The sequence below is a fragment of the Callospermophilus lateralis genome, chromosome 19 (genome assembly GCF_048772815.1).
Source record: "Callospermophilus lateralis isolate mCalLat2 chromosome 19, mCalLat2.hap1, whole genome shotgun sequence".
Classification (NCBI taxonomy): domain Eukaryota; kingdom Metazoa; phylum Chordata; class Mammalia; order Rodentia; family Sciuridae; genus Callospermophilus; species Callospermophilus lateralis.
Genome location: NC_135323.1, coordinates 30,756,563 through 30,783,335, shown reverse-complemented (window position 1 = coordinate 30,783,335; position 26,773 = coordinate 30,756,563). Strand labels below are relative to the sequence as shown.

Below are 26,773 nucleotides of genomic sequence, written 5' to 3'. Positions count from 1 at the left end.
AACCTTCAGAAGTGGTTGTTAATTTATGGTGTTAATATTCACAATATACAAAGAACTCAATGAGCTTAATACCAAAAAAATCAAATAACCCAATCAATAAATGGGCAAAAGAACTGATCAGACCCTTCTCAAAAGAAGAAATACAAATGATCAATGAGTATATGAAAAAATGTTCAACATGTCAAGCAATTAGAGAAGTGCAAAATTATTTTCCATGATTTTATAATAATGTCAAAATGAAACTTATTGTTATGGATAAATAAAAAGAACTAATGAAAAATTTCAAATGACCATTTATCTTTATATCTAGAAGAGATATTATTTGATTCATTATAAGTATCTCATAACTTTATAATCCGGGGAAAACCACTGCCTCAAGGACTCGATTCTCCTCTAACTGTGGGTGGAGTTGTGTTTGTGCTTAGATGTTCCCCATCATTAACCAATATGGAGATGCATTGGTGAAGTACCTGAGCCAGGAAGTGAAGAAAGATGAGCCTGTCACTGTGAATGAGTAAGTAGCAGGCCAGCCCTGGGGTTCTGAGCTGTTTTGAGACCTTCCAGCAGCCTGCCAGGGAACTGAAATTACCACTGTTGAGCTACTTCCTGACCAGACAAAAGCAAGTGTGTGGTGTCACTAACACAATGGGCCAACCAAGAAGAAGAGGCTCCCAGGAGAAGGCGGGGCAGCTGGGACATCTGTGTACAGAAAACAGAATTAGTTTATCTGCTTGATCGTCAATGTGGATATTATGTAAGCCAAAACACATGTTTTATAATGAAGAATGTGATCACTCAGAAGTTGGGGGTAGAGCATAGGGAATGTTGGTTGGGGGAAGTTTCTGATACCTATTGATCAGGGATAGAAAGATACGATGGAGGCTATGGAACAACAAATCTCTTCATGGTTGCACTGAGAATGTCAGCAAAATGAAAAATATAAAATATTCCTACCACTTCTTCCTCCAATCTCCACAGAGATAGGGTCCTAAAAGGATACGGATTACAACTACCACATCATTTCTTGTATAAAATGGGTTATTTTGATCCATGTACAACCTCTGATACTGTAAAGGAAAATCTGAAGAGAATATTTTCACCAAGTTGTGAGATCATCCAAGTACATTTTGAGGAGATTTTTAATGTTTTAACTGAGGATATTCTTACTCATTCCCTTTTGCAAGATTTTGCCTTTGGGGCCAATTCAGATCCTGGAGTGCAGGACCTCTTGGGAGCAGTAGCAGTGGGTGCAGAGAAGGGAGGACAATGTTTCTGCCTCTCAGAACAGGGTGTTGCTGTTATGTGATGTGTTAGAGAAGAATCAGCTCTGGGCACAGACTGTGCTTAGGCAGGACCTAGGTCAAGGTCACCTATATTGGATCCCCTACCAGGAGTCAATTATAACACCCTGGTCCTGCTGAAGCTCTGTACTTAATCACTTTTATAATCTACACTCCACTCACTGATGTAATTTGTCTAATTAAGGGTGTCTGTCTCTTTGTGACTGAACTCCTTGAGCTCACTGCCCTAGTGTCCCTAACTCCCCTGGCCCAGGGGCAGCTGCCTCATGGCATTTGATAGGAGCATGGACTAGTCATTTGATCAACAGATATTTCTGACAGTGTGTGAATGTGCTCATATCACTTCTTCCAGCATGTGTAGTAGGAGAGTAAAGCAGTACAGATTAAAATTTTACATTTCTTTCTCTACTCAGAATTTTGGGGAGCTACAACATGGATGTGATCATTAACACATTTTTTGGAGTTAATGTGAATTCCCTCAACAATCCACAAGATCCATTTGTGAAAAAAGCCAAGAACATCCTTGGTTCAAATGTCCTCCAAATATTTTTTTCTTATAATTAGTATGTGGATTACCATTTCTTTTTTCATTTAAAATAACAACTTCATTAAGATATTATTTACATACTTTTGATTCCTTAAATGTAAATTCCATAATTTTTAGCATGTTAAATGATACATGCAGCCATCACCATTGTCAAAACTCAGAAAACTCATTATCTTTTAACCATCAGCTTTCAAAATCATTGATCCTAAACAAACACTACTCTATTTTCTATCTCTTTAGCTTTGCATATGATGTATACATTATAAAAATGGAGACATGTAATGTGTGGTCTTTTGTGATGCAAAGTGATATCATTTAGCATTTTGTTTCCAAGTGAAATATATATCAGTACTTCATGTTTATGACCAAATAATATTCCATTGTATATCTATTTAGTTATCCTTTCATCAGTTGATGGATATTTGTGTTATTTATATCTTTTGGCTATTGTGATTGATGCCGTATGAACATTAGTGTGAAACTTGTTTGTGAACTCTAGTTTTCAATTTTCTTTTTTTTTTTTTGAGTTTTCAATTTTATCTGAGTGTATATTCAGGAGTGAAATTGCTGCCTTACAAAGTACTTCTGTCAGTGTTTTCCATAATAGCTGTATCATTTAATATTCTTTCCAAAAATGTATGAAAGTTCCAATTACTTCATTTATTTCCTAATACTTCATGATTCCATCTCTTATTTTAGACATTGTAGTGGATGTGAGATGGCATCTTATGTGGTTTTGATATGCATTTTCCTGTTGGTTACTGATTCTGAGCAATGTTAATCACTTTTTAAAATTCTTTTTAGTTATGCATGATATGTTTATAAAAAATAAAGTATATCTTATTCTAATTAGGATCCCAGGCTTGTGGATGTATATGATGAAGATTCACAATAAGGTATTCATCTATGTCCTTAGGAAAGATAATTCAGATTCACTATTTTGAAGAAATATCTATCCATGTCTTTTGTCCACAATTACCTGAAGTATTTGTCCTTTTGTTTTAAGGCTTAAGAAATTTACTGGTGTGAGTCTGTACCATGTACAACCAGAGGAAGGAAATATTGTGCTCCATTTGTGTACAATGTGTCAAAACGCATTCTGTTGTCATGTATAACTAGTTGGAACAAATTAAAAATAAAAGAAAAAAGAATTTTTAAATAATTTAAGTGAAAAAATAAGTATTTCTATATTCTTTACACAGTTTCTTATCAGATTATGCTTTGTAACATGTTTGTCCTATTCTACAGATATCTTTTTACTTTCTTGATAGTGTCCTTTGAAGCACAAAATTTTTAGTTTTTTGCAGTTAGTTCATATCATGGGAGGTACTACATATCCCAAATATTAAAATGAATGAACTGGATTTCAAAATCTTATAATGTATTAATCTCAAAGCTGTAGTGTTCACAAAAAAAGTAATTGACAGTAGATGCATGCAACCTGATGCCATTTATATAAATGTTAAAAACTCAACAGGTCTTGGAAACCTAGCTCAATAGAGCTAATATTGTGGCAAGCATCATTGTTGGAGACTGAGTTTTTCCTTGCTGCTGAATCATTTGCTCAGCCTTCAGCGTCAGATTCTTTAGCTCCTTCCATGAGGGTAGCTTCATGGGTAGAGGGTAGAGACTATTGGGTCTCTTTGAGTCATCTTCTTTCCCCTCTTCCTTCAAGAGTTTCTCTTGGTGGAGAATCAGGTCTGGCATTTCTGGGTCAATCCTCAGTTGTCTGAACCTTGTTCTAGGTCCTCCATGTCTGATGGCACATTCAATTACCCAAAGAGGAAGAAAAGCACCTTCTGGGAAAATACAAGCATGACCTCTGCCCCACATTATGACTGGATTTGGTCCTCTCCATTGACAAGTTTGTAAATCTTTCCACCAAACTTGGCCTAAAGGGCCTGTTGCTGTGGAAGGCATGTGTCACTCAGCTGCAGTGTGACACTCTGAGTCACAGTTTTAAAAATTAAAATTGAACAGAGCATGATTGAGGTTATTTGGGGGGGTCTTAGTCCTATCTCCCCCTTTTCATTTTTGTAATTGTACCTTAATAGATAAACGACCTTGATTTACAATAACTTGACCTTGAGAGTTGTAAGGAATACATGTTTTATGGTCAACATGAAACTCTTGGCAAAACTGTTGAAAAGAGGAGCTAACATAAGCTGGTGCATTATGTTTTAATTTGTAATGAACATCCTAATACTTCAAAAGCAGGTAGAAATGAGAAATAGCATGTTGAGTATATTCTTTTGCATGAGCTGTGGCAAAGGTAAATCTAGAATAAGTATCTACAATTACATGTACATAAAATTGCTTACTAAATTGAGGAATGTGAGTTACATCCATTTGTCATAACTGATTTGGTTTTAATCCATGGGGATTTACCTCAGATGGTAAAAATGGAGTGTGTATAACACATTGGGGGCAGTGATGTACAATTTGACAAAGTTGCTCTCTAGTAATATTGAATTTTTTATGTAAGCTAGAAGCATTTTGATGATGCAAAGAATGCAAGGATTGTGCACAGTCATGTAAAGATATTTGCTGACAAACAGCAACCAATTTATCAGTCTTATCATTACATGATGTTAAAGGCCCTGGAAGATTAGTGTGGGGCCATATGGGGCCTATAAAACATGGGTGTTTTTGCATTTGTACTGTCCTTTGGAGGGTCTGAAGCAAATTAAATAATTCTTGTGATGGTGTATACTCAATAGTTGAAGTTTCAATATTTTTTGCAACTCAAACTGAATATAAACTGTCAGGATAAATAATGATGGACTCATTTGCAAAAAAGACATAAAGCACAAATGAGAACTGAAGTTCTGCTCATTGGGCAGAAGAAGATAAGGTTTATATCACTTCTGTATGAGCATGACGATAAAACCTTATTTCCCTGAACTTGAGCCATCAGTAAATACCATTAGTGCTTCCACCCTAGTCTTCACCTGCACTGGGACAAGGCAGGAACTCTGGCAATGCTGGCTAAAGAAAATCCTGTAGCATTCCACTAAGAAAACAACCTTCTGAACAATTTAGTACATTATCTCAAGGTTTTTTACATTTGAAATAAGCTTTAATAGTGCTCATTACTCAGTAGCTTCAAGGTGTGGGAGAACCATTTTAGTTACTGGCCTTGGAAATGATCAAACTTCAGGGACTTCTTCTGCCTGCAGCTCTGCAGCATCCCTGGCGGCCCCAGATGGCCCTGGGGAGAGTCCTGCGAGTGTTCTGGACTCAAACTGCCACTGGACACAGGGAGCAAGAGCCTGGGAGACTGCTTCCGGGTCAGGTTTGGATTTGGGCTCTAGCAGTGGCATCCTGCTCCCTGGGCAGTGGGCTGGGAAGAGCCCGCTGCCGCCACTTTGAAAGTCCTTGCTGCACCATGACAGGCTCGCACACGTGGCATCCACCGAGCGGATTCACGCACCCCTCCCGTATGAAAAGTATTCAGTAATAGCCTTTTGCTGCAACTTTTTTCCTGATAATCCTTCCTCCTCTGAACTTTCTTCTTTCTGACTAGAGTTCCCAGGCTTCCATCAACACATGCCCTAATTGCTCTTGGTTCCACTGGGGAGCCTTCTTCCCTTAGTAATTTACTTCTCACCCCTTCCGTATTTTCATCACAAAACAATACAACATTTCAAGACAAAACAAGACACAAACATACTGCATCAATCCTCTCCATTTTCTCGAAATGGCCATTTTTCCTCTTGCCCCATCTAGGGATGAGCAGATTTGCTCCCATCCTATCTATGGATGGGCAGCTTTTTTTTCATCACTTACCCCCAAGTGTCCCTGGGCTCCCGGTACGGGCCACCATCTGCCGCAGTCTGGCTGCAGCAAAATAACCGGGGGGTGACAAACAACTTGTGTAGATTGATACAGCAGGAGTGGGAGCCGTTTATTGTAGGACCAGAGGGGTATATATACATTACACACAGCTTATCTTAATTAACATAAACTACATACAGCAGTCAACCAATAAGGAATCTCCACACTTAATGGCTCACTGGCGTTACTTCACAAACCACTCCCTCTGCAAAATGTGAGGCGCCATCTTGACTTGTTTACAGACTCTAACACTCCATCTATCGGATGTACATGCACAATCTTTTGAAAAATAAGTGTAGTTACAAAGGCAAATTGAATAATTTTATCACAAGGATAATGACTTTCTATCTGACCAGGAAAATTAGCAAAAGCTACTTGCCAATTATTAGAAGTTTGGAAAAGTCAATCATTCTGTTGAGCAGAAAATGGAATGATTATAATATTAAGTTCTGATCCAACCAACTATAAAACTCTGCCCTTGATAACTAATTGAGCAACCAAATCATGAAAAGGAGTTAAAGACCTTTGAGAAGAGTAGGCTAAGTGAATCCACTCAATAACTCCCATATTGCCCCTGTAGGAGATTAAGTAGTGGTGAATATCAATAAATATGAAGGCCCTTGTGGGTTAATTCTAATAAAGTGAGCATTTTTAATAACGATTTCAACTTTCCTCAAAGCCATTCTTGCTTCTGCTCTGACCTGAAGAAAAGCTGTAGAAGGCTCTCCCTGTAATATCTGGAATAAAGGATTTAAATCTGAAGGAGTTAGCTTTAAAGATGGCCTCGGCCAATTTATATCACCTAATAATTTTTGAAAATCATTAAAAATGTGCAACTCCTTGACTCTAATTTGTATGTTTTGAGAACAGAATATACGCCCTTCAATCACATGACCTAGATATTGAAAAGGAGATATCCTTTGTACATTTTGAGGTGCAATACACAATTAATTGCCCTGCAATAACACAATTAATTGGCCTGAGATCTTGTAATAATCTCCAGTTGCCAGATTTTTTCTTAATTACAAAGATGTTCCAAGGACTGAGCATAGGTTGTAAATGGCCAGCCTGAAGTTGTTCCTGAACTAACATGTGGGCTATTTTAAGTTTTTCCCCTGTTAAGGGCCACTGACTAACCCAGATTGGCTCTTCTATGAACCAATAAATTTTTTCTGCTGTTCTCTAGATTGGGGATCAAATTAGGGGGCCTATCAAAAGTTTTGGCTGGGTGTATTAATTAGTGTCTCTTGGGAAGATTGAGTTGTAGGTAAATACCCTTGTAAATTTTCCTCTATTTCCCTAGGAAAATTTTTTTATTAAGTACCTCAAAAAACATGAAAAATTTGAAGTTAACTAATAACAAACCTAAGCTGCTTAGAATATCATGGCCCCACAAATTTACTGGCAAGATGTCTAAAACATAAGCCTTGAAAATTCCAGAGTTACCACCTTTATTGTCCCAGTGAAGATACTGAGCTCTCTGTGCAGGCTGAGAAGTCTGACCTATCCCCTCCATGTTAGCAGGTGCAATATGTAAAGGCCAGCCCCTAGGCCATAATCTAGATAGAACAGATCTATCAGCCCCAGTATCTATGATCCTGAATTTTTTTATGATTAATTTTAAGATCCAGTAGAGGGCATTCTTGTTGAACTAATTGAGCCCAGTACACTTGGTCTGGGGACCCAGAAGTTGAGGTCTACTCTGGGGATAGGCATGTGGCTCAGTGGTAGAACACTTGCCTAGCATGTGTGAGGCACTGGGTTTGATTCTCAGCACTGCATATAAATAAATGAATAAAATAAAGATCCACAAAAAACTAAAAATATATATTAAAAATAGAATGATCAATTTCATAAATGCAAATTCCAAATACATGACTCAGTACCTAGATCATAGCAGTAAAAAGGACTCAGTAAATATTTGTCAAATATATGTATTTTACCACCATTTCACCCAGCTATTCCACTCCTTGGTTTATACCCAAAGGACTTAAAATCAGCATATTATAGTGATGCAGCCACATCAATGTTTATAGCAGCTCAATTCATAATAGCTAAACTGTGGAACCAACCCAGGTGTCCCTCAATAGATGAATGGATTAAGAAAATGTGGTATATATACTCAATGGACTCTTACTGAGCTTTAAAGAAGAGTGAAATTATGCTATTTATCAGTAAATGGTTGAAGTTGGAGAAAATCATGCTAAGTGAAATAAACCAATCTCACAAACCAAAGGCCAAATGTTCTCTCTAATATGTGGATGCTAATTCACTATAAGGCAGGGGACACTAGGGAAGAATACCATTACCTTAGATTCGGTAGAGGGAAGTGATGGGAGGGGAGGAAAGAGGATGTAGTGATATGAAAGGCAGTAGAAAAAACAGACATTATTACTGTATGTATATATATGACTACATGACCAATATATATATTACAAATAGTATATACAGGAACTATTACGTTGTATGTAATAACACTTCTCTTCTAAAAACTTACTGATTCAGGAACTTATCTTTCACTCTTTCTTTCAAGAAACACTTCACTTCATGTCCCATGATTCTGACATTAAGCAAGATCTTCTGATTTTATATTTTATAAATACTCTTGAGTGGCATCATTTATATCTGTTTTGTGGATGAAAATATTAATGGTAAAAGCTCTTATATCTTTTTCTTAATATTTGTTGGAGTGTCACTGAACTTTGCAAGTTTTCTTTGGAGAGATTTTTAATCTTTTCCCCTAGTTCTCTAAGGGAGTGTGAAATGTGCCCCATGATGCTTGGATACCTGAGAAAAAGTTACAACAGTGAAGTTATACATAAGCCACCTATTTTTTGCAGTATACAAAGAGAATCAGAGACCTGGATTCTTGAAAGGTTTATTCAGATCAACATAAGGAGCTTATTCTACTCCATTCTCTGTTTGGGACAACTGCGAGTGGAATCACTGGGTGATCTGTATCCCTAACACTCTCCTCAGAGCCTTAGCTACATCCTTGTTCCGGAGAGTATAAATCAGAGGATTCAGTGTGGGAGTAATGATGCTATAGAACACAGAACCAACTTTGTCTTGCAGTGGAGTGCGCTGGGACCTGGGCCTCATGTATGAGAAGATGCAGGCACCAAACCAGAGAGAGACCACAGTGAGGTGGGAGCTGCAAGTGGCAACGGCATTTCTCTTACTCCCAGCTGAATGCATCTCAATGACACTGTGCAGGATGAAGCCATAGGATGTAGAAACCAGGATGATGGGGAGGAGGAGAAGCACAATGGTGCTGAGGTACACTGTGGACTCATAGACGGTGACGTCAACACATACCAACTTCATGACAGCTGGATACTCACAGTAGAAGTGGTGTATTTTCCGAGATCCACAGAAGGGAAAGTGCATCAAGATGACTGTGTGAATTAGGGAGTTCAGAGATGCCCCCAACCATGAGGTGAGGGCCATCATCAGTATCACCTTCCTGCTCATGAGCACAGTGTAACGCAGAGGATGACAGATGGCAACATACCTGTCATAGGACATGAGAGCTAGCAGAACACACTCAGCACCACCCAGAGACAAATAGAGGAAGTGCTGGGTGGCACAGCCCAGGAAGGAGATGGACTTGCTGCCAGACAGGTAGTTGGTAGCCATCTTGGGGATGGTTGTGCAGACGTGCATCAGGTCCATGAGGGAGAGCTGGCTGAGCAGGAAGTACATGGGGGTGTGAAGCCCACGATCCACACAGATGAGGAGGATGGTGAGGGTGTTGCCACTCAGTGCAACAAGGAAGACCACCATGGTCAGGCAGAAAAGGAAAAGGTGGGTCAGGGAGTCATCAAAGAGCCCTTCAAGGATGAAGTCTGCCAGAGACGTCTGGTTCCTCAACCACATGGTCCCTTCTCAGTCCCTGGGGAAACAGGAATGGAGACAAAGTGTGACGCCAGAAATATGGGAACCTGTGTACAGGGTGATAAGCTCTCTTGACCCAAGAAAACATTTGTGAAGAGATTTTTTCTCTATTTGTAAGTATCCAGAAACTGAAATTATTGAAATTCAATGTTTTTCAAAACAAGACAAACCTAAAATTTGTCATCACGATCATGGTCATTTGAAATTCCATGACTCTATTAAGTGCCAAAATTTAGAATTCTTCTTACTAAATATAGGCATATGTGTGTGTAATCATATGTGTGATTTGTGTTAGTGTGTGTCTGTGTTTGTATGGTTGTTGGATTATGTTTCTTATTTTACCAGGCAGCTTATAACAAGAGCAGCTGAACCACTAAGATGTTCCTAGTTATGCATGTAATTGTTAAGGGTTGCATTACAGAACTTTGGCCTTATTTCTTTGTGGAAGCTGGTTAAGAAGTTGGTGTACTGCTTTCATGTTTAAGTCTGATGTGGAAACTTAAAGTCTACAGGACAAGCAGTAGAAAGGGAAGATAGTACAAAGCAGGGCAGACAAGAGACAGACTAAATCCAAAAGCATGAGCTATAACCCCACAAGAGAAAAACAAAAAGGGTCAGGTCTGCTTGCCTACTGAATTAGGGACTGGGGTTCTTTTTTTGTATTGGCTCTTTTGAATTCTACAAAATATTAATGTTTCTTTTAACATAATTAAAAAGCATAAAATAGGCCTCAATTCAGTCCACATACTTCTCTTTCCCTCTCCTTCTCCCTTCCTCTGATCTCTTCCCTCTACTCTGCTGATCTGCTATTTATTTATAGGTTTTTTATTAGTTACTTGTGGTTACACATAAAGATGAGATCCATATGGTATATTCATATAGGCATATGGGAAATTTAGGTCAGATTTCTAATGAAGCTGAATGCACACCCCTAGCCCAGAATTCCAAGAGTCTAAAGGAAAATGCTGGGGAAAAGTGAGCAACTGCAGGTCCAGCCACTGCTCTATACCAGTGAGGTGTTAGCCAGCAGATCAACAACAACAGTTTAGCACTACAGAATGGCTGCTTCCATTCTGCCCTCTAATCTCCCAGGAAGCTACTCTAAGACCCACCTTAACTAGAAACACGAAATTAGAGAGAAATTTGGGGAATGTAGTTCATCCTAGCCAACCTCACACATCACAAAGTCACTGCAGTCCATCTTCTGCCCTTTAGGCACACATGCACACCTCCATCAGTCAGGTTAACCTCCAAATACAAAAATTATACCTGTGTAACTAAATACAATACATCCAGCATGAAGGCAAACACGTTAACCCTATCTCCAGGAGAAAATCCAAAGTTCTTTATTTTGCCTAGGGGAGACATTCATTCCTCTGATACATGTGTCCCCTTTAATATCCTGGAACTTCAAAATTTTCTGAATGATATATATGAAAAATATTCTTATGGAAACAAGAAAGAAATACTCATTACTACCACCCACAGGATAGAGATTCTTATCCAAAAATGGGTTAACATGTAATTTGGATATCAGCCCCTGTTTCCTCACTCAGTCCTGGCATCTGCCCAATAGATCCATGAACAAACTGGACATGGCATCAGGGGTAAAATTAATCCCTGGATTCAGCATGATGGACGTACACTCACCAAGGCCAATCTGTCTGAAGCCACTGCTGAGTACTCATGGCTAACAGCAAAGATCATCGTGAGTTCCAAACATCGTACCAATACCTGAGGTGATCAGCCAGCTCCTACATAGCACATTGATGACATTGGACCACATTCAACATAAAAGGGACACTCCTTTTTTTTCTGGACTGGACACTCACTCGGGGTATGGATTTTGCTTCCTCTCCTGAAGTGCTGCTGCCAGAACTACCATCTCTGGACTCACAGAATGCTTTATTCACCATAAGGGTATTCTACACAGAATTGCTTCTGAACAAGGAGCTCGATTCACAGCAAACAAGTGTGTAATGTGGCCTGTGTTCATGGGATTTGTTAGGTCCTCCATCTTCCTGAAACACAGAACCTGATAGAATGGTGAAATACCCTTGGAAGACTCTGCCTCAAGCAACACCTAGGTGGCAACACCTCTCATTGCTGGAGCAATGTCCTCCAGGATGTGATACATGCTCTGCATCTGCATCTAATTTATGGTACTGCTTCTCCCACAGCAAAGATTCATAGGATCAGACCCCCAAACATTCAATGGATAGAAATGAGAGTGTGTTCTCTCCCTATAAGATTGATGTCTATGAACCACCAACATTATTTGTCCCTGCACTTTTCAGTTCTGCTGCTTTAGAAAACTCTTAACTACAAAGGGAGAGATTCTTCTACAGATACAAAGTGATTCCATTTTCTGAGAATTGAGGTTGTCCTACTGCCACTTTAGGATGCTCATTATAGCTGAATCAACAGGTGAAGAAGAAGGTCACTCTGTGGCAGGGAGTGATTGATTCTGACTAGGAAGGGGAAACTGGGTTGCTACTACACAATACAGAGAGGAAGATCAAGTGTGACATAGGACATTTTCTCGGTGCCTCTTCGAATTCCCAGGTCCTGTGATGGAGGGCAATAGGAAACTAAAGCCCAAGTCAGGTCACACTGATAAGGGTTCATATTCTTCAGAGATGAATGTTTGGGTCACCCTTCTGACTAGGAAAAATGGCCAGCTGTGAACCAAGGCAGTATGGACTGCAGAGTGAAATAGGATAGTTATAAACACCAGTAATAACCATGTGGACAACCCTCAGGAACACAAACTGCCATACTTTGTGCATTTCTTCGTAATGCTGATAAGAATTTGTATTTATATTATACACATTAAGCATTTATTTCATTGCCATCCTCTTATCAAATATGAGGTGTGATTAATACCTAAAATCATATCTCAGTATTTAAATAACTGGATATAAATGAAGGAGTATGAATCAGTAGAAACAGAATATATTACACACAAAATGCAAAAAAAGGATTTTTCTCCCTAAATGAGGAAAGGGTTGAATATTTTATATAATCTGCTTGGGAAAAGATGATGATATCTTAGGTTATACATAGAATAGTCATATCAGACTAGGTAGAAGGATATTTTATGTTGTCTTTATTTGAATAATGAGCAAAATTTTTTAAAAAATGCCTGAGTGCTGTGTTGACACAAAACAAAGCAACCATACCTATGTCATGGGTAGATTTGTGAGTCAACAGATGACAAAAAATACTGACAAAACTAGGTTTCTCACATTGATTCAGCCACACTTTCCAATCTGCCCTCTCTCCAGTTCTCCCACAAACACTAATCAGAATGAGAAGTTGATCTCCATGGGGGAAATTAGACTCAAAAAGTCATAAACTAAGTAGAGTCTTCTATCACTTCTTGTGTCTTACCTCCTAAATATCTTCCTATACTTCACATATTCTGAATCACTGATGTACATTAACAGGAAAGAACCACCACCATTGAAGGAAGTGATCATGACAATTATAGGAATGAATACCAGTAATTAAAAATAATTATATGAGCATAAAAAATAAACTTCAAAAATAAAAGCAAAAAACACAGGACTTAATGCATTCTGATCAAATTTCAACTCCACCAGTAAAAACGAGCTCACATTTATTTTTCTTCTGTCCTAGGGTCACTCCAGGTTTATAATGATAGTCATGTCACACTGTTACTTCCTGCTCAGCTTCTGTGGACTAAGAGAACAATTTCAACGCTGGTTCCCCTGATTACTTGAACCAGTCGTCATCATCTGCATACATCTTTTGTACCTAATTATCCACAAACATCTCTTTTTCTTTCTTCATTAGTTTCTCACTTTCTCTATGAACCTCCTTGGTATAAGTTTTCCATAATCTGGCTCTATTCTCTCTTCCTTCCTTAGGCAACCCATTCTTATTTGTACCCCTTAAATTATGTTTTTCTCTATCTTCTCAGGAAACATCCTCATGTGCTGATGAAATGTCACCATTGATTAAAGAATAATCTCACAATGCCCTAGTTTCTGATAAAGGCTTCTGAACACCTCAACCCCCAACACTATCTTACCTGCAATTTGCTCTGCAGAGATTTGTGTTCAGAAGTGAAATGGAGAGAGAAGAACAGTCCTCCCAGCCACACATTGGCTATTGGTCTTCCACAGAAGCACTTGCTGAAGTACTCCTCAGACTCCTCCTCTAACCCTGGAAGCTGCATCTTCTAGCAGAATACCAGAGAGAATATTTGTCCAGCTCACTCATCATGGTTTTCACTAATTATCCTAGGATGGAGCATCACACAAACAATAGGACATGGTGTCCTGGGAGCCTCTCAAAATCTGTGTTCATTATTTTGAGCCCTGTCAGACAGATTAAGTAAAACTGAACGCATTTGGCCCCTACTAGTTGGGACTTGGTGTGGTGCATATGTTTCCTCTTGACTCTGAACTTATATTTGAACTTCCTTCCATTACCAGATCGAGAGCCTGGGAAATAGAAATGGCCATTCATGTTACCTGAGTAAGGTACTAAACATAATAGCAGATTAATCCTCAATGCTCCCAGAGTCCAACAAAAAACCTCTTTGCAGTCTCTGTGGTTTTGGATCACTGTAGCACACTTGCCATAGTTTACCTCATTCCCTAGTAGTAACATACAAGTATGTATGTATTATGAGTTACTAAGCTCCTTCCTTATCACAGAGATGTTTCCTCAACAGTAATCAAAGGGGTCAGAAGAGGCCAGACTGGCCTGACCTGAGCCAGTCATGAGGGAAGAGGAGCATGCTCCATGAGGATGAAACATCCCCCAGGTCCTCAGGACTTCTGATGTCAGCAGCGGTGAGTAGAGATCTGAAGACCTGATGGCATCAGGGATTCCCACTCAGAAGACACACCGGATGTCTTCTGGGCACCATTCCCCAAGATACCAATTAGTCTGTGCTGTGTGCACTGAGGTGAGTATCCCATGGTGCTGTACTTGAAGTTTGTTTGCAGGGGTGGGGGATCTGGGTAATTTGGGGGATCTGGTTCTGAAGATAACATGGGAATACTCTCTCTAGGGGCTAGTTAATAAGACAGAGTAGCTGTTCCTACAGTCCCTGATTTGTTCTGTTCATTACAGAATCCAGGTCCCAGTAGCCCCTTTCCATGCTACACTTTTGAGAAGACAGTCTGAGTGTCTTCTTGCCCAGTGGCCACTTTTCTGGGTTTTTTTCCCATGTGTCGTATTATAGAAATGACAACAGGTAATTGCCATGCTCAGTCTTGTTGGTGCTTCAATTCTATGGACCAGACAAAATAGCATTTCAGGAGAGATAGAAAGAAGAGTACATTTCCCTACATTTCATTTACTCCCATGTTTTATGCACTCACTGCCCTCCTCTAATCATAAGCATATTTGAGCTATTCTTGTTTCTCTTTTCTCAACTCAGATATTAAAATGCCTCGCTTCAATAAGCTTACCTTGACTCTAGATCAAGGCTTGTTGTTTAAGTAGGGGAAACGTATTATCACTTGCTTCAAATCCTACAGGCTATTACTTTTATCTGGTACCTTCCTTTATGACAGAATGTAGTTTTAATTAAGGCAGTCTTGGCATTTCTATGATTTATTCATTGTTTGAGAAATATTTTATGAGCGCCTGCTGCATTCCAAGAACTGTACTGATTATATAGTGATTAACAAGCATGAGGGGTCTTTTCCTCCTTAGGAGTTATAGACACAACTATGTCAACTTGGGTTACGAATTTGTACTAATCAAGACCCAATGCAAGTGACATAAAATAGAATGTGTTGATTTTGTTTTTCTTTTTTAGTTATGTCTAACATTAGGATTCTTTTTGACATAATTACAAAGCATGGAATATAATTTGTATGGATTACAACTACCATATCATTTGTTGTATAAAATGGGTTATTTTGACCCATGCACAACCTCTGATACTGTCTTGGGAAATCTGAGAGAATATGTTCACCAAGTTGTGAGCTCATCCAAGTACATTTTGAGGAGATTTTCAATGTTTTAACTGAGGATATTCTTACTCATTCCCTTTTGCGAGATTCTGCCCTTGGGGCCACCTTGGGTCCTGGAGGCAGGACCTCTCGGGAGCAGTAGCAGTGGGTGCAGAGAAGGGGGGCCAATGTTTCTGCCTCTCAGAACAGGGTGTTGCTGTTATGTGATGTGCTAGAGAGGAATCAGCTCTGCACAGACTGTGCTTAGGCAGGACCTAGGTCAAGGTCACCTATCTTGGATCCCCTAGCAGGAGTCAGTTATAACACCCTGGTCCTGCTGAAGCTCTGTACTTAATCACTTTTATCATCTACACTCCACTCACTGATGTAATTTGTCTGATTAAGGGTGTCTGTCTCTCTGTGACTGAACTCCTTGAGCTCACTACCCTAGTGTCCCTAACTCCCCTGGCCCAGGGGCAGCTGCCTCATGGCATTTGATAGGAGCATGGACTAGTCATTTGATCAACAGATATTTCTGACAGTGTGAGGACCTCCTGTTCCTCTTCTTCCAGCATGTGGAGTAGGAGAGTAAAGCAGTACAGATTAAAATTTTACATTTCTTTCTCTACTCGGAATTTTGGGGAGCTACAGCATGGATGTGATCCTTAGCACATCCTTTGGAATTAATGTCAATTCCCTCAACAATCCACAAGATCCATTTGTGAAAAAAGCCAAGAGCATCCTTAGTTCAGATGTCCTCCATCCGTTTTTGTTTTTTTTTTGTATAATTAGTATGTGGATTACCATTTCTTTTTTCTTTTAAAATAACAACTTCATTAAGATATTTTTTACATACTATATGATTCCTTAAAATTTAAAATTTCATAATTTTTAGCATGTTAAATGATACATGCAGCCATCACCATTGTCAAAACTCAGAAAACTGATTATCTTTTAACTGTCAGCTTCCAAAATTATTTACCTGAAACAAACACTACTCTATTTTCTGTCTCTGTAGCTTTGCATATAATGTATATATTATAAAAAATGGAGACAATAATATGTGGTCTTTTGTGATGCAAAATGTATCATTTAGCATTTTGTTTTCAAGTGAAATATATATCAGTACTTAATGTTTATGGCCAAATAATATTCCATTGTATAGACATACCACAATTTAGTTATCCTTTCATCAGTTGATGGACATTTGTGTTATTTACACCTTTGGGCTATTGTGAATGATGCTGTTATGAACATTAGTGTGAAACTTGTTTGTGAACTCTAGTTTTCAATTTCATCTGAGTGTATACTCAGGAGTGAAATTGGTGCCTTACAAAGTACTTCTGTCAGTGTTTTCCATAATAGCTGTTCCATTTAATATTCTTACCAAAAGTGTATGAAGGTTCCAATTACTTCACTTATTTTCTAACATTTCCTGTTTCCATCTCTTATTTTAGACATTGTAGTGAATGTGAGATGGCATCTTATGTGGTTTTGATTTGCATTTTCCTGTTATTTACTGATAACAAGCAATGTTAATCACTTTTTTATTTGTTCTTTTTAGATATGCATGACATATTTATAAAAACATAAAGTATACCTTATTCTAATTAGGATGCCAGGCTTGTGTATGTACATGATGTGGAGATTCACTATGAGATGTTCATCTATGTACATAGGAAAGATAATTCAGATTCATTATTTTAAAGAATGTCTATCCATATCTTTTGCCCACAATTACCTGAAGCATTTGTCTTTTTGTTTTGAGGCTTAAGAATTTTACTAGTGTGAGTCTGTACCATGTACAACCAGAGGAAGGAAATCTTGTGCTCCATTTGTGTACAATCTGTCAAAATGCATTCTACTGTCATGTATAACTAATTGGAACAAATTAAAAATAAAAGAAAAAAGAATTTTTAAATAATTTAATAGTGGGGGATAGGAAGGGTAGGAGAATACAACAGTCATTAATATGGTATTATGTAAAAATGTGGATGTGTAACCGATGTGATTCTGCAACTTGTATTTGGGGTAAAAATGGGAGTTCATGACCCACTTGAATCAAATGTATGGAAGATGATATGTCATGAGCTTTGTAATGTTTTGAACAACCAATAATAAATAAATAAATAAATAAATAAATAAATAAATAAATAAATAATAAAAGAAAACTACTAATATTAGTAATAAAAATAATGAACACCCATACATGTAAAAAAAAGAAAAAATACTTCTTCATATATTCTTTACACAGTTTCTTACCAGATTATGATTTGTAACATTTTGTCCTGTTCTATAGATATCTTTTTACTTTCTTGATAGTGTCCTTTGAAGCACAAAGTTTTTAGTTTTTTGCAGTTTATTCCTATCATGAATGAATGAGATGAATTTTAAAATCTTAAAATGTATTAATTTCAAAGCTGTTGTGATCTCAAAAGAGAGCAATTGACAGTAGATGCATGAAATTTGATGCCATTTATATAAATGTTAAAAACTCAACAGATCTTGGAAACTTACATTTAAATGATGTATGATTTATGTCATTTCCTTTTATTATTTGTGTTTTAAGTATCAAATCTAAGAATCGATTGAGACCATATGAACTTATACACTTTTATGGTCTACTACTAAAAATTGTAGTTTAGCCCTTATATTTAGGTTGCCCAACCATTTTAATTTAAGTTTTACATACAGGGCCAGGTGAGGACATCATGTTATTCTTTTGCATGTGGCTATCCAGTTGTTCCAGTACCATTTTTTAAAGAGTGTCTGCCCCATTCAATGGCCATGGCACCTTTCTCAAAATTCCATGGACCATAGACATGTGGGTTAATTTCTGGACTCTAAATCCTATTCCATTTATCTATATGTTTACCCATCTTCCAGGACCACATTTTATTTTTTCTTTGGAGTAGGTTTTGAAATCAAGAAATGTGAGTCCTACAACTTTAATCTCATTTTTCAACATCATTTTAGCTATTCTGTGTCCCTTTGAATTCTATGTGAATTTTAAATCAACTTGCCAATTCTTCAAAGAAGCCAGCTAAGATTCTGTTTCAAATTCATTAGGATCTGCAAATCAATATCAATACTATTGCCATTTGGACAATATTAAGTTTTCTGATCCACAAACCTGAAATGTTTTTTCTAGTCATATAGATCCTTTCTTTTATTTCAACAGTATTTTGTAGTTATTAGTGAGCTTGTTTTGCACCTTTGTTAAATTGATTCCTAAGTATTTTATTCTTTTTGATGACATTGTATATAGAATTATTTTTTTCACTTCTTAGTTTTTCTTTTGGTTTGTTTGTTACAGTGTATAGAAATGCAGTTTATTTTTGTGTACTGATCTTACATCATGAAATGCTGGTGAACTTGTTATTACTTACAGTACTCCAAGAGAAGTAGTGAGAGAGGGATGCTTGTCATGTTCTTGATTTGGGGTGAAACTATTAAATTATTAAGCTACAAGTTTTCATAGATATCCTTTATCAGGTTTACAAAATTTCATCCTAGTCCTAATTTGCTGAGTGTTTTATCACAAAAGAATGGTTTTGAGGATTATTTCTCTGGGGGGAGGGGTAGTTTTGATTTTTATCAAATGTTTTGTTCTGCATCAATTGAAACAATCCTCTTATGTTGACTTTTTATTTCATGGATTTCGTGTATTACACAACCTTTTTCTGTGTTGTCTTTGCTTGGTGTTAGTATTAGGGTAATACTGGCCTTTTAGAATATATTTAGAAATGCTCTTTTAATATTGGAAGCGTTTGTGAATACTTGATATTAGTTCCTTATTTCATAGAATCTACTATGAATAATTTCTACTACTAACACAATCATGTTACATTTCACAAGTTTATTCAGGTTGTATATTTAATTCTCAATCAATTTCTATGTCTTTAAGGATTTTGTGCATTAAGATATGTGAACAATTAAATTGTTAGAACTCTCTCATAATCCTTCTCCAATGTTAGTAATAATTTCTCCTTTCATTTCTCATGCTATTAATTTCATTCATTTCTTTTTTAATACTTATTTTATTTTTTAATTAACATGCATGTGTTATGCAAATAAATGGGGTTCCGTGTGATGTCTCAACACATGTACACAGCATACACAAATGAAATACAGCCTTTCTTTATACACCTTCAGCCGTAACCCTTCCCAGCCTTTAATAATCACTATTATACATTCAGGTCAAATATTTTACCTTCCACATATGAGAAAGAACATGTGGTACTTGTATTGATGTATCTAGTTTAGTTCATAAGCTGAATGTCCTCTAATTCCATCTACTTTTTGATACAAAATACAGGATTTTATTCTTCTTTATGAATGAATGTTCCATTGGGCACATATGTATATATATGTATATATTTTATTATAATATAAATACATAAATTTTATATTATAATATATAATATATATATATATATATATATATATATATATATATATATATATCACTTTCTTTATCCATTCATTCATGGATACCTAGATTTAATTCACATCTCAGATTTTCAGATTAATATAGTAATAAATCTGGATGTACAGATGTTCCAATCATTTAGATAAAAAATAAATTAATATAAAATAGGTTTATATCTCTATAGAGTATTACATTTATAAATGATACATAATATAACAAATTTTTAAAAACCTAACAACCAAAATCCCAAGTAATCCAGTATAAAAATAGGCAAACACTCTAAATAGTAATTTCTCAAAAGAAAAAACACAAATGACTTAAAAATACACAAAAAACTATTCAAAATCACTTGGTGTCAGAGAAATGCAAATCAAAACTACAATACAACATCATCTCACACTGGTTAGAATGTACATTATCAAAAAAAGAAAGAATGAATGAAAAAATAACAAATGCTGGCTAGATGCAGAGAAAAAGTTCTCTTACATATTGTAGGTGGAAATGTACACCATTCTGGAAAAGAGTGTGAAGGTCCCCAAAATATGTAAAAGTAGATGTACCTTTGGATCCAGATGCCCCCTTCTAGTACATATTGAGAGGAAATATCTTCATATGAAACTGTTATCCCTTTGTATTTCTTGGTCAATCTGGCTAAGGGTTTGGCAATTTTTATGATATTTTCAAAGGGGTGAGGTGACTTATAGACACCTTTTGTTTTCATCAATTTTATTTCTTTTCTATTTCATTTGTTTCAACTTGGGTTTTTATAATTTTCTTCCTTATGTTTGCCTTTTGTTTAATTTCCTCTTTTCACCATTTTATGATTTAACTTAGACTATTGACTTGAGAACTCTTTTTTTATAAAACTTATACATCTGTAGCTATATGTTTATGAGCGCTGCTTTTGCAGCTTCTCCTAAGTATAATATAACGTGTCTTCACCTTAATTCACCTAAAAACAACTTCTAGTTGCCTCTGGATACCATCTTTGATGCTTGACAGCTGTATCTGGAAGTTTTATGGTTAATTTGCACTTCTGTCTGAGTTTCCTGATTTTCCATCTGTTATTGATTTCTGGTTTCATTTCTTGACAGCTGAGGAACATAGGCCAAATTGTACCTATCCTGCCTACTTTCCTTGAATGCATAATTAATTACACACTGATTATATACTGGTTTACCCAGAGACCCTATCCCAATACACAAAAGGGTAAGGGGCCAGGGAATTTAATCCCCTTCCTTTGCTCAGTCCAGTTGCATTGATGGGGCCACTGATTCCCTGCTATGGTGGCTGCAACCCCATGTATGAAGTGCCCTTGCTCAGACATGAACCAGACACCAGGTACTGGCCACAGAGGGAATGGCTGCTGGTTGAGAAAACTGATGATTTTTCTCTTCTGTATTTTTTAGAAAATGATCAATGCTCCTGGGATGTTGCCTTTTCATCAAGGTTTCTCTTTATGTTTTCTTTCACTTTCTTTCTAGTGCTATTTCCATTCCTTAGACCAGTGTTTCAAGCATTAAATGTCTGCAGGTTTTCAAAAAGTGTTCTGGATTTTTTTTAAATGTTGTAATGCAGATGAAACAAAAACGTCTAGAAGATAAAGAAAAGGTAAAACCTGGTGGTGTTGACATGACGATGTTCACTTTCTGATCATTTATTTGCTGTGTACATCTGACTTGTGCGTATATAAATATACATGTAATTTTGTAAGTGGTGCTGGGGATTGAACCCAAGGCCTCATATATGCTAGGCAAATACTGAATCACTGAGCTTCATTCCCCAGACCCTCTCTGTACATTTTTTTAATGTTGATGGAATACTTTAAGATTTGCACTGGAGAATTTTTACATTTTGGATAGAATGAAGATCAAATTTAAAAAAGGCAAACTGATAATGAGTAAGATTGACAATGTTTGACACAATAATAGACGTGATGTTATGTCTTTTTTCTTTTTTTATTGGTTGTTCAAAACATTAGAAAGCTCTTGACATATCATATTTCATACATTTGATTCAAGTGAGTTATGCACTCCCATTTTTACCCCGTATACATATTGCAGATTCACATTGGTTACACATCCATGTTTTACATACTGCCATACTAGTGTCTGTTGTATTCTGCTGCCTTTCCTATCTACTATCCCCCTCCCCTCCCCCTCCCATCTTCTCTCTCTACCCCATCTACTGTACTTCATTTCTCTCCCTTGTTTTTCCCCCCCTTTCCCCTCACCTCCTCTTATATATAATTTTGTTTAACAATGAGGTTCTCCTTCCATTTACATGCAATTTCCCTTCTCTCTCCCTTTCTTTCCTACCTCTCGTCCCTGTTTAATGTAAATCTTCTTCTCATGCTCTTCCTCCCTGCTCTGTTCTTAGTTGCTCTCCTTATATATCAAAGAAGACATTTGGCATTTATTTTTTAGGGATTGGCTAGCTTCACTTAGCATAATCTGCTCTAGTGCCATCCATTTTCCTGCAAATTCCATGATTTTGTCATTTTTTAGTGCTGAGTAGTACTCCATTGTGTATAAATACCACATTTTTTTATCCATTCATCTATTGAAGGGGATCTAGGTTGGTTCCACAGTCTAGCTATTGTGAATTGTGCTGCTATGAACATCGATGTAGCAGAATCCCTATAGTATGCTCTTTTAAGGTATTTAGGGAATAGTCGAAGAAGGGGAATAGCTGGGTCGAATGGTGGTTCCATTCCCAGCTTTCCAAGGAATCTCCATACTGCTTTCCACATTGGCCACACCAATTTTCAGTCCCACCAGCAATGAAAAGTGTACCCTTTTCCCCACATCCTTGCCAGCACTTATTGTTGTTTGACTTCATAATGGCTGCCAATCTTACTGGAGTGAGATGGTATCTTAGGGTGGTTTTGATTTGCATTTCTCCGGCTGCTAGAAATGGTGAGCATTTTTTCATGTACTTGTTGATTGATTGTATGTCGTCCTCTGAGAAGTGTCTGTTCAGGTCCTTGGCCCATTTGTTGATTGGGTTATTTGTTTTCTTATTGTTTAATTTTTTGAGTTCTTTGTATACTCTGGATATTAGGGCTCTATCTGAAGTGTGAGGAGTAAAAATTTGTTCCCAGGATGTAGCCTCCCTATTTACCTCTCTTATTGTTTCTCTTGCTGAGAGAAAACTTTTTAGTTTAAGTAAGTCCCATTTGTTGATTCTTGTTATTAACTCTTGTGCTATGGGTGTCCTATTAAGGAATTTGGAGCCCGACCCCAAATTATTTAGATCGGAGCCAACTTTTTCTTCTATCAGACGCAAAGTCTCTGATTTGATATCAAGCTCTTTGATCCATTTTGAGTTAACTTTTGTGCATGGCGAGAGAAAGGGATTCAGTTTCATTTTGTTGCATATGCATTTCCAGTTTTCCCAGCACCATTTGTTGAAGATGCTATCCTTCCTCCATTGCATGCTTTTAGCCCCTTTATCAAATATAAGATAGTTGTAGTTTTGTGGATTGGTTTCTGTGTCCTCTATTCTGTACCATTGGTCCACCTGCCTGTTTTGGTACCAGTACCATGCTGTTTTTGTTACTATTCTTCTGTAGTATAGTTTGAAATCTGGTATTGCTATACCGCCTGATTCACACTTCCTGCTTAGAATTGCTTTTGCTATTCTGGGTCTTTTATTTTTTCCTTATGAATTTCATGATTGCTTTATTTATTTCTACAAGAAATGCCATTGGAATTTTGATTGGCATTGCATTAAACCTATAGAGAACTTTGGGTAATATCGCCATTTTGATGATGTTAATTCTGCCTATCCATGAACAGGGTATATTTTTCCATCTTCTAAGATCTTCTTCTCTTTCTCTCTTTAGCGTTCTGTAGTTTTCATTGTATAAATCTTTCACTTTTTTGTTAGGTTGATTCCCAAGTTTTTTTGTTTTTTTTTTTTTTTGAGGATATTGTGAATGGGGTGGTTGTCCTCATTTCCAGTTCAGAAGATTTGTCGCTGATATACAGGAATGCCTTTGATTTATGCATGTTGATTTTATATCCTGCCACTTTGCTGAATTCATTTATTAGCTCTAGTAGTTTCTTTGTAGACCCTTTTGCGTCTGTTAGGTATAGAATCATATTATCTGCAAATAGTGATAATTTAAGTTCTTCTTTTCCTATTTTTATGCCTTTAATTTCTTTTGTCTGTCTAATTGCTCTGGCTAGTATTTCAAGAACTATATTGAATAGAAGTGGTGAGAGAGGGCATCCCTGTCTTGTTCCAGATTTTAGAAGGAATGCCTTCAGTTTTTCTCCATTTAGAATGATGCTAGCCTGAGGCTTAGCATATATAGCTTTTACAGTGTTGAAGTAAGTTCCTGTTATCCCTAGTTTTTCTAGTGTTTTGAACATAAAGGGATGCTGTACTTTGTCGAATGCTTTTTCTGTGTCTAAATTTAGGGGGAAGGGGAAGAAAGGAGTTCTTAAAGAGAAAGAGGGAGAGAGAGATAGGTAGAATAGAGGAGAGTGGAAAGAACAATAAAACTTGAAAAGGGAAAAGAAAGAAGGAAGGAAAAAAATCGAATAAAGTAGAAAATAAAAATAAAAATAAATGAAGTCTTAGAGATCCATTTTCTTCTCTTCCAGTAGGCGGAGCTGTGCCCTCCAAGCTGAGCTTCTGCCCTCTATGTGCAGGCAGCAATCCCTGTAAGGCGGCTCCTGGGCGTCTCTCAATCCTGTTAGTCCAGAGCCATTTCTCTTCTCCAGCCCCTCCCCCCTTTCCTCCTGCCAGCCAGCTAGACTCCCGCTCATCGGAGGCGCTCTCCAAGGACCTGGTTACACTTGCAGCCCCACTGCATGCCCTATTTCCCGAAAGACTGAGCACTCTCTCTGTCATTCATCCAAACCCCAGGGCTGTGGAGCAGTGATCTGGGAACCAACAGTTTAATTTGTCCAGACCCCGTTGGTGGGCACGCCCCCGGGAATTGGTGGCTAAGACCTTGGGTGTCACCACTGGCGGTAGTGGGAGTTGGGGGTCAGGAGTCTCCTCTGCTTCCCTCGGCCCCTACAATCACGCCCACGGATCTCTGGGTCGAGATTCTTGAGGTTTCCCAGCTGTGTGTATCTGGTGGGGGTGGGAGTCAAACACCTGCTAAAGCTGATTCCGCTGGGAAGGGATCCCATCAGGAACTCTGGTGACGTCACCTCTCTGCTATGGGGCTCCAGACTCCTTGCTGGAGTGTCCAATGTGAGTGGCGGGCCTGGCCTGTCTCTGGTCTGACCCAGTCTCAGTTGGTTTCAGTTCTTGTTCGCTGTTTCATGAAGGCTTGGTTAGTGACCTCTTCATAGGGTCCCTACACCCCACCTTGCTGAACCGCCTCCTACTGTGCTGGTCGCCACTCAGCAGCAGCAGGTCTGGACCTCCGCACCGCGTGGGGCAGAGATTCACTCGTCTGGGGCAAACTGTCACCTCCAATAATCCTACAGGTCTCACTTCAGCGGAATTTTGCTAGAAGTTTCTCAACAGGTAGAATCTGACCATATTAATGCATCTCTCAGTCCCCGTGATTGAGGAGGTACTGAAAGCACTGCCTCCCCGCCATGTTGTCTGATCCTGATGTTATGTCTTGAAATAAATATCATTCAAATAAAAACCTTATCATTTCCCTCCCATTCAGTAAACTGTCAAAATAAAAATCCTATTTCAAAATGATTACACTGTTAAAAAAGTATTCCCCAAGTCTTAGATTGGTGAACAATCATTACAATTCCAAGCCCTTTACATCTTAGTTGACACATTCTTCAAAGGAAGGTCCTATTGGGCACCTGGTGAAGTATGTGTATCTTAAATCTGAGTCCTGTACTGTCCACAATCAGGCCGTGCTCTTCAGTGACCATCAAGGTGATATGCTAACCCAGCTTTGCCTTCTGCTTTGCCTGGAGGTAGGCACAAGAATGTCTCCAGGTCAGGGAGGCAGGACAGTTGTCCCCAAGTGTCACTGAAGATTGAATCATGTACCTGATGGGTGGAGAATTTGATGATACACAAACAAAAGCTAGTAATCATCTTTGAAACTACCAAGTGTATTCAGTGTGGCCATTGAATAAGAATCAAGGCAAACTAAAAGAATTGAAGTCCAGGACCACTTCCTGGGCAAGCAGGTGTGACAGGAGAAGGAGACAAACCCAGCAATAGGGAGAGCAAAGACCAACAGATATTGGACACCATAGCTGGATTTCTCTCAGGAAAATATCCTGTTTTCCATGGTTTATACATGCATGTCTTGTTCACTGGTGGGTTGTGCAAACCTAGCCAGACTTCTGGACTTAAAGGAGCCATACTCTAAGAAGGGAGGTGAAATGCTACATTCCAGATTTACTTCTGATATATGGCTGATTTAGTCATTTCCATTTCCATTTCTGCTTCCAGCACCTCATTGATTTTCTCCAGTTAATGATTGATTCCCAGAATTCCCAAGACAAGGAATCCTGCAAAGGTAACCAAGAATGTTTCATGGTCCATTGACAGGGAAATTCAGAGTAAGCAAATTATCCTGAAAATATACACATTTTCTAGAAAAAGATTTCCACCAAATTGCAGGAAGATACACATTTGGATATTGCAAATGGTGACCACTTGTACTGTCTGGAATCATACAGGTGTAACAAGGCTCAAAAATTGAAGGGAAACTAGGAGAAAGCATTTCAGTCATGAAATTAGTCAGTTGTATTTTTACCATCGACATCAGAACAATCGCTGATTCACAGCCTCATTCAGATGCACTGAATCAGAATCTCTGCCTGGATATTTGCATTTGTACATCCAATCAGGAGGTTCACTGTCCCAATAGTGG

The 26,773-nt window shown here is 37.9% G+C and overlaps 1 protein-coding gene and 1 pseudogene across 1 annotated transcript; one reads left to right on the top strand and one right to left on the bottom strand.

Annotated features, from left to right (window-relative positions):
• The first annotated feature begins 425 nt into the window (after nt 1-425).
• The window catches only part of LOC143384892 (cytochrome P450 3A11-like), a 33,825-nt pseudogene continuing 7,477 nt past the window's right edge, over nt 426-26,773 (top strand).
• On the bottom strand, nt 8,629-9,564 carry LOC143385373 (olfactory receptor 2AE1-like). The gene has a single exon (XM_076840848.1). It carries the CDS (start codon nt 9,562-9,564, stop codon nt 8,629-8,631), a length of 936 nt encoding a protein of 311 aa, XP_076696963.1.